Source organism: Oryzias melastigma, unplaced genomic scaffold (genome assembly GCF_002922805.2).
Source record: "Oryzias melastigma strain HK-1 unplaced genomic scaffold, ASM292280v2 sc00992, whole genome shotgun sequence".
In the NCBI taxonomy this organism is placed as follows: domain Eukaryota; kingdom Metazoa; phylum Chordata; class Actinopteri; order Beloniformes; family Adrianichthyidae; genus Oryzias; species Oryzias melastigma.
The window spans coordinates 1621-11217 of record NW_023417577.1 but is presented as its reverse complement, the minus strand read 5'-3'; the positions used below and the strand labels follow the sequence as shown (position 1 = coordinate 11217).

The 9597-nt window shown below is 35.6% G+C and overlaps 1 protein-coding gene across 1 annotated transcript; it reads right to left on the bottom strand.

Moving 5' to 3' along the window:
• Window positions 1-5: 5 nt before the first annotated feature.
• LOC112142032 (glutaminase kidney isoform, mitochondrial) lies at window positions 6-9321 on the bottom strand (the record flags this gene model as incomplete). Its single annotated transcript, XM_024265269.2, has 6 exons — window positions 9206-9321; window positions 8905-9081; window positions 8454-8585; window positions 8039-8131; window positions 823-884; window positions 6-36 (listed from the first exon to the last, which is right to left on the bottom strand). Coding segments are annotated over exons 1-6 (600 nt in total), but the record flags the coding sequence as incomplete, so codon positions are not given.
• Between the last annotated feature and the right edge of the window lie 276 nt (window positions 9322-9597).

Here is a 9597-nt window from a genome sequence, read left to right as displayed (position 1 = left end):
TCCCTCTGCTCCATGTCCATGGATGACAAAGCAAACCTGCACACAAAAGAGTATCATTAGTCTTCACGTGCATACAGTGTGTTGTGGATAAGCCTGCACATGTGTGCTTTTTACTATCATCACCTCTTAAACTTAAATATTTAATTATATGAACAAAGCAACTTGAAATTCATTAAGAATCTGGCATTAAAATGTAATATAAAATATGTAAATCTCCTTTTGACCACTAGAGGGCAGGAGGCATTTCAATTTCAATCAATTACAATCCACGTTACAATTTTATTTTTATTTTTTTATTTTTTATTTTTTGCCCTTTGCTTTACAGGAGCTTCAATACCACCTCACAAAGAATAAATACTGTCATGAGAAATAAATGCTTGTCTTTGGTACTAAACTTATAAACTGTTAAATTGAAAGCTATTGGAAAAACTCTGTTTATTATAAATAATAATAATAATAATAATAAAACTAAAACACTTGCTTAGCATAAGCACAAATAATTTGGTGATTTATGCAGCAAGTATTTATAAGATGCTGCTAAGGGATCAGTCCACTCCGTGCCTGACCTTTAACTTTCAAAAACTTGTAAGCCACACTACATAAAAATACCAGAGTTCATGTTGCTGTCACTTGAGGTCACCAAAGTGTCCTCCTGCCTCCTAAAAAAATCATGCAGAGGCAAAAGATGTCTGCAGGAACTCCTTTTGTTGTTGTCAGTGTTGCTTCTTAAAAATGCATGCTGGTGTGCTAAAAAAAAAAAAAAAGCTTTGCTGGTGACAGGAAACAAGTTGTGTTAGGAATTGTGTGAGGGAGAATGATCACCTCCTCAGAGCAGATACGTCTCCTGTGAAGGCAGCGAACAGCAGGTTGATGACGGATTTGACCTGCAGACAAAGTGGAAAACCAAACATTTGGAAGGTGATTTTGAACCACCTTTTTTGCTTTAGCTCATTTTTGTAATTATTACAGTTCAAATATTCTTTCATTTAGGCTTTAAAAAGAAGATGAAATCAATAATATGATATAAATACATACGCTTTGTGAATATAATTCAATAAACACTTTCTTAAGATAATACTTACCATCGAAACCGGGAGTTTCCAAAGTCAGGCCTCGAGGGCCAGTGTCCAACATGTTTTCTGCCATTGAAGCTCCTTATTGGCTAAACACACCTGATCCAGGTAATCAGCAGCAGATAAGGCAGAATTTCTGGAAAACCAGCAGGAGGCCGGCCCTCGAGGACTGACTTTGGACACTTCTGATCTAAACAAACTAGCCATTTACTCTGGGTAATTCTTAAAAGTTATTTTTAAAAATAAAAAGATTGATTACAGAAAATGATTTCACATATTTTTTGCATTAATTATTTTCTAGACACTTGACAGATGCGGTGTAGCCCAGTAGATAAACCTTATCTAATCATGTTTATAGGGAAATGACACATTCTCTGCCACAGTTCTGTTATCAGTGTATATACCATGTGTCACTGTTATACCATATAAGAACATATACCTGTTAATAATGTACTGGTTCTAAAAACTCGGATTCACATTCAAATAAATTCTAATGTGGGGAGAAAAGCAGGTGAAATGCATTAATGAGTATTGATAATATTTATGTATTAATATAATATGATAATATAATATACTAGTTGTTCACACAGTGCAATTAATTTGTTATATTATGATAAGTTTTAATGGAGGGAAAATGGAAAGAAAGACAGGTGTAGATGCTGTTTAAGAGAACAGATGGAGAGAGAACAAGGCCTAGACTAGGATCAGGTTTAGGCTGTTTTCTTATTGTGTGAATTGGAAAAGGAACAGAGTCGGAGTGATCCTGAAGGAGGAGTTTGCTAAAAATGTTCTGGAGGTGAGGAAAGTTTTAGATATGGCGACAAATCTGAAAATAGAAATTGGAGGTGGGGGTCCAGGATATTCCTGGAGGAGAGAATGTTGATAGGATGCTGAGGTTGGAGCTACCAAGGAGGAAGAATACTGAGGGGAAGACTAAGAATGATTTGCTGTGGTTGTTGTCCAGACTGTCAACTGCCACAGAATATCAGTACAGGATCTCTATAAATCATGTTATTTGATTAATTCTTTTACACAGTAAATCTGATTTTTTTACCTGCTTACAGAACAGATAATATCCTCCTGAATATCAGAGAAAAAAAAATTGCCCAGCCAAATTTTTGGGGGGAATCCACCAAAAACTACAATTCCCAGAACTCCACAGTTTCACATTTGTTCTCCCTAAAAAGCCTTAAATGTCCTCCGTAGATTCCAAAATGAGTTGGGTGGGAGATATTGAGAAACGTCCTCTACAGAGGACAAACTTGCATTACTGCTAGTCAGGAAGATATACTGTAAGTATTATGATTGTTGGATGTTTTCCTTGGTTTGTTTAAACTGCTTCTTAGTTGAAAAACGATTTTGCTCAACATGTTAGGCCACAATCAGAAATGTTTAACACCGCCAAGGGTTTGTTCAGCAACAACCCTTTTATGTAGATATTTATGACAGTTGAGACACCTTTACTTGGTTCTCACGCCTATGCAGTTTGCTAAAAAATTGCAAGACTGAGCTTACAATAGCAAATATTTAACATTATTCAGCAAACTTTGGCTTTCCCTACTGAAAATGCCAAAAAAAAAAGACCACCTTCTAGTAATTTGTTTTATTGTGTGTTCCTTCAGTTTGGTTAAATATTTTAGCCTTGAAGCTTATTCTTCTTAGCATCCTACAATTATATTTAGCATATTTTTGGTTTCAAATCAATAACTCCTTTATTTCAGTATATTAAATTGCATCATATGAATTTCTAATTTTCCTCAATTATTCCAACATTTAGCTAATGTTTTAGCATTCTTCGGCTAAATTCTTTTTTGGTGCTCTTTAGTTATTTACCTCAGCATTTAGCCGTTATTCCAAATTATTCCAGTTAACTGGGCTCCAAAAACTTAAAAGTGAAAACTTAGTTTAGACTCCTAACAGGTACTAAGGAATATAGTGTGATGTTGATTATGTAACAGCTCTTTAAATTTGTTGTTTTTAATATTTTACATAAGGTTTGCTAACATGCAACAGGTTTTAGTATTTTCTTAATTTGGAGTCTCTTTTATTAATTAGAAGTTCAAATGCAATAAAATCAGAGAATTAATATATATATATATATATATATATATATATATATATATATATATATATATATATATATATATATATATATAAATCTAGATTAAGCAGCTTTTTTGAAAAGCTCCTCACACCAGAGTAAAATAGCTGAATAAAAAGTTTACAACCTCTCAAAAATGTTAATTTTCTGTTTATTTCTTTTTATAGTGCAGACTAAACTTTTCTTTTGAATAAAAGTTAATAATAACTGGTTTAAAACATTTTTTGTAGAACATAATAATAATAATCATCCACTAAGGAACAGCTGTAGGGATAGATAAAAAGAGATAATACAAAAGTGCTTCATTTTATTTTATTGCATGAGACACAAAGGCAACAACACCAAAGAAAAGTAAAACAATGTTTGTACTGTTTTGTCTGCTGGCCCACCACAGCCAAAGAAGTCATTTCTCTGAAGTGTTGATTAGAACAGGTTCACATGTCGCAGGGGTCTTCAAGCAGACACAACAGTATGACAGTTAATGGAGACTTTTTACACAATTACAACGGGACACAAAAATTGAAATTGTATGGTTTCAATTTTTTTCAAAGAATTCTTTTGACACAATGATAGAATAAAATATTGATGGGATCAAAAGCCAAATTATTTATGACATCACTAATAATGAAACCTTACAATTTCTGAGTTGAATCAAACGTTGAAGTAGTGATTATTACAAAAAAAATTCCAGTTCAACATATGTTAAAAAGCACAATTTTGTCATAAATTAACAAATACGTGGGAAATGTGCAAGAAAATCAAACAAAACATCAAAAGATGGGATTAAACAGACAAATATCTCCATTACAAATGTCGCATGCAAAACAGAAAAGAAAAGGACAACATTCATGGCGTGTGGCGTCCACAAAAAAACAGTGATTTTCATGGAAATTCTGGTAACAAGATTCAAAAGCCCCTTTATCACACAGTAAAATTTTAATAATTACATTTTTGGAAAGTTTTACTTTATCCAGATCAGCTCCCATGAGACCAGAAGATGTCATTTATTGCTCTGATTGATCACAATTAGATTGATTATAAAAGGACAGTGGATTGGTTGGAATGATTCTCAGGTAGTGGTGGTCCACGTTACAGCTCCTACATTTTGTGAATGAAACTCTGATAATCATGACTGACGTGAAATGAGAGAGGAGAGGAACCTCAAAACCTTTCCCTTAAATGTAAAGTTCATCTTAACACTTTATGTTTATGCTATGTTTGGTATCTACAGCCCAGGAATACCTGCATACTGAGAGATATTTGACCAAATGTGGGACATCTCGGTCTTCAAGGAGCTGCTCTGATGGTAAAACTACAAACAGAAAATATAGCCTAAAATAAAATAACTGTTTTTGGTTCACTTAGTGACCTAAAAAGTCTCAATATTTTAATGTCCCGATTTCCTAAAACTGCAGTGTGTCCTTTTACTCTGACAGTGTGAACTCAAATAACTTCACAGTTTCCTATATTAGAAAAACGCAAACCAAAAACTTTAAAAACAACATTTTACAATTTTAATGTTTAAAGCTGAATACGTTTTTTTTAGAATGTTCCAACAAAATATGTATCATATAGCAACAATATGTTGATAAAGCAGCTTCATCTGTCCTCGTCTGGTAGCCCTAATGATGACTGAGGCTTTTGAATACTTTGTACTCACAAACAATGAACAGGCCTAATTTACAGAAAAACAAACAAAAATAGAAATTCAAAAATGCAATGTAACACATATATATATATATATATATTTATAAGAGAGAGCAGTCTTGAAACAGATCAGCAGTCAAGACGTCAAAACCAGCTAAAACTCTCCTCCCAGAGCAATAATTAAGGCATCTGCTGATGTTCATGTGCAAAAAGGTTCAATTCCTGAAGGGGTCTAAATGTAGAACATCCACACGTTATGGTACGTCAGTGAGGAGCACCGCTGCACCTGCTGCATGAAGTGCAGCACGTATCACACATTCACAGAGCAAATAATACTGAACGTTTGTTGTGATTCTGGGCCAGCAGCTATCAGATTGGATTATCAAGGTTTAGATGCTGTTTTTTCCCTGCAGACAGTTTTCCAAAACACTAAAAAATGGATTGCATCTTTAGAGGAGTAGATTTGCCTACTGTGCGTAACCCATGAAACGGGTCGGTGGAAACTGTTCTGGGGTTTAGAAGTTTCCTTATCTAAAAAAAAAATAAAGCTGCTTTTCTAAATGTACATGCCGTCACATGGAAACATCTTTTAAAACAGACAAAAAACTGGATGAACAGCATAATAAATCACTGAATCTTTAACAGGACAGCTCGTGGCTGATTCATGTCACATAGGAATGTGGTATGTTCTTTTTACTAGCGGTGTTTCTCATCAATGACAGGTGCAAGTTTTACATTCACTCTATCTGCTGCTGCTTTTCATTAAAAAACAGTAGTCTTTAATAAAGCACAAAAGGTCTAAAGCGTTTCTCTTTAACACCATGTCAGCTGTTTTGTTTGATATTTTTGGTAGAAAGTAGGCACATTTCTGAACTAAGGGATCACACACATGTTAAACATGCAGTGCAACAATGCTTTGAGAAAGCATGTGAGATAAGCTGTCTGCTTTGAGCAGCACAACTTTTAATTTTGCAAACTTTGTTGCATCAGAATGACATATAAGACAAAGCCAACTCTTTACAAATCAGAGTTTGACTTCTCAAAAAGCTACAGCTGTTCTCATCGAGTAACAGCCCAGAGGAATAGAAAATGATGAAGTCAAGCTAGACTTCAAGAGGAAACAGACCAGTCATCTGACTGATTAAAAAACCTGAATATTTGTTTTAAAAAGAAAATTCCAGCTTCGATTTATCTAAAATACTCGCACATACTCTTTTTAATCTGGACATCTATTAACACGCCCGTGCAGCATTGTTTTCTAATCATGTGCAAATATGTTTCAAATGTCCTGGCTGTACCGAGGCTCCAGAACACATTCATACTTTGTTTTTTGGGTTTTTTTTTCTCGTGTTGGTCGTTTGATTTTTTCCCTTCCCCATAAATCAACCCTCTCCTCTTTAAGAAAAAACAAAAAGGGAAAAAGGATAATATGCAAAACGGCAGTGGAGATTAAGCAGAAGCTCAACCTGTAAACGGAACATCCAGTTCTAGACAAACAGGTTGAAGCTCATTAGGAATTCAAAGCAAAACAAAAGAAGACTTTAACCTATTTTTTACCATAAAATAAAAATGAGCTCCCTCCGTCTGCAAAAATAAACCAATTTACAGAAAATAAATAATCCTTTACATAACTTATTATACATTTCAATGACGAGGAAAGGTGGAGTTGTTGTTGCAAGAGTGCGGTTGGGGGTGTGTCTTATTATAGGTTTCACTCGCCGACTTTGTCCATCCTATAGACTACAGTGGTGGAGCTGTCCTGGTTTGACTCAGTGGGAGAGACTTTTTTCCAAAGAGGGGCTTTCAGAGCTAGCTCTTGTTGGAGGCTCTCATAATCCATGGGTCCGAAGGTGTGTTGCTGCTTTAATCGACACGAATGAGAGGTTAGTGTCACTCCCTCTATGTGCTATGATGAGCAAGTGTGTGGTTCAAGCAGCTCAAACCACTCAGACTAGATTGATCCCTCATTAGTGTGCTAGGTGCAGTGACATACACTGAATTTACATAATAACATCCACACCACAAGCAGGAAAACTGGACTACTTACAAGCACCTTTAAAGGGATATTTTCTTACTTTCATTTGCTTTTCCAGCCAGAAGTTAGAATTTGCAGCTACTTTGATCTCCTTTTCTTTTTTAAGCAATGGTTTAACGACCTGTGCAAAGCTAAGTTTCAAACTGTTTATTAAACTAGATTTCATGTCGGACAATTTCAATGTGATAAATAGATTTTCCTTTAACTTTACCCTTAATCATAAAAAACCTTATCCCAACTTTTAAGGTTTAAAAAAAAAGATACAATTGTCACACAAATGGTATTATTTTTTAAATAAAATAATAAATGGTAAACTTTATTGGCAGCAACCTCTTAACATTAAAGAGTTTGTCGCTTCATTTTATCTGTGGTGGTCGTCAAAATAAATCCATATTATGAGAAAGACTAAGTGCAATTTTCTTCTTTGTTCTCCTTACTGGCTATTTTATGCACGAACACCATTTCCACAGATGTTTTCTTTATTCACTTTGCCAGCATGAGGGTTTCAATTTAGCAACAATGATACTGGCGGCTTGGTGTGCGTCCAGAGCGAGTCATAGACGAGTGTGGTGGAAAGAATCTGTGAGTAAAATAAAAAAATGATCCAGTGTCCAGTATAAATTAAACAGAAATCATGTAAATTGTGTTTTTTTTTTCAAACACAATGCAGCACTGTTTTAAAGGATCCATTTCTGCACTTTCATGATGTGTTTGTCATGTTAGAATGCATTGTAAGTTTATAAATGGTTTTCTGCTGTGTGTATCCATTGAGTAAAGAACAATACACCTAGAAATGAACCTTTGTGTGCAGTAGATGTCAATCTGCATTTTAAAATTGGGAACTTAAATGTTAGCCAGGAGATGTTTTTAGCTGTTTCTTTTTTTTTAATGAAAATAACTCAACACACAGTTTAAGCACTTTATGTAACATCTGAAACATGACATATCAGTGTATAACCTCTCAGCTGCATCATGTAGAGCAGTGGTAAAATGACTTTTTAAGCTGTTTTTTGGGGTATTTGTTTGAGAATATCCCTTTAAAGAGCAGAGCACAACCACAAAGCACACACAGGTATGATTTCTGTCTACAGGAATCGGCTATGATAATAGGGAAGGGTGTGTGTTGCTTTTAGTCTTTACATTTTTTTTGATGACTAACTGCAAGGTGTGTTGTATCCTTACCCTCTGGTCCCCTCCCTCTCTGCGAGGATCGTGCTTCTTGGCAAAGTGCCTCAGGTTGTCATAGTTGTGAAAGTTAAAAAGCTCGACCAGGTCCTGAAGTAACAAAAAGGCATGAGATTATTTTGTCTTAAAGAATAATAGTATTACACGGAAAAGATAATTTATTTTCCACATGGGAAAGAATCTAATCATTAACCACATATCACTCACTTATTAAATAAATTAAGTCAACACAAGTGCTTAACAATTTCCAGTTAATAATTCAACTTTTTCCTTGTTTTTACATAAGAAACAGGTTAATCAAGTAAAAATTCACATCCATGTACATCAATAGTTATGTGCTTCATCTTTTATTTTCATAAAAACATAACAGCTCTATAAAAACAGGCCTCCATGCTGCAGGATCTCCACGTACCGTGCAAAACTGGATTCCTCTCACTGAGTTGCCAAGCTTGTCGAGGGGTGGTGACCAGCACACGATGCCCATCACGTTGGGCACAACTAGCAAGATGCCCCCTGCCACTCCAGACTTTGCAGGCAGTCCGACCTAAGAGAGAGAAAATAGAAATAGAAGTGTCAGTCGATAGCTGGAAACCAAAGGTGGATGTCGAAAAGGCAACACTTAAAGGTATTTATACTGTTTGTAAAGAAAATCCTCTGGAAATGATTTCATATGAGCCAAGTAGGGGCCGGATTTTTTGTAATTATTAAATGTCACGGTCTTTATTGTTGATAGTTTTAGAACAACACAAGTCTTTTTATTGAGCTGTTCAAAGTATAAAAGTACTTTGCTTGGTCAAGTCACAAGCCAATCCTTCTTTTTGTGCGTGAAGTGTTTTCCCAGAGTAAATATGTTGTTTACTTACATGGAAAGCAAACTGTCCTGAGAAATCATACATGCCGCAGGAGTGCATGAGACTCAGGGTGTTCCTCACAGCCTCTGGGGTCAGCACGCGCTCGCCTGTGATGGGGCAGATGCCACCGTTGGCCAGGGTGGCTGCCATGACGCTGGCACTTTCGCAGGTCACTTCAATGGAGCACAGCTGGAAGGAAGTGCAAAATAACTATATTAGTGTACGTTTGGTACTGGAGGAGGAGCATCTTATCAAGTCATCATTCTCTCGTTGAGTGTTGAAAATGTGAAGTGGAAGTAGCTGTTGGACTCACTTGAAAATACAAGTCCAGCACAGACGTCATGTCTGTTCCCTCTGGGAAACACTGCAGAAAAACACCGATTTTAAAGCAAGAATAATACAGGAGAAAAAACAACATTTACATCTTCGACCCCATTTTTCTTGTGTTTCAATAATTGACTGTATATGAGAACTGGACCGAGTAACCCATCTTCTCTTGTGTTACAGGAAGTACCCGTCAGCTCCAAGAAGCCAAAATCTCATCGACTTCTATTGAGAAATTTTTCAAAATAAACATTCTTGTTACCTTTCTTAACATGTTTTTGCTAATCCCATTTCTTTCATTATAATTTTCTGTAGTTGCAGTCTTTCAAGTTATAAACTGGCCAGTCAGATGCCTTAGTAAAAGTATGCAGTGCTCCCACA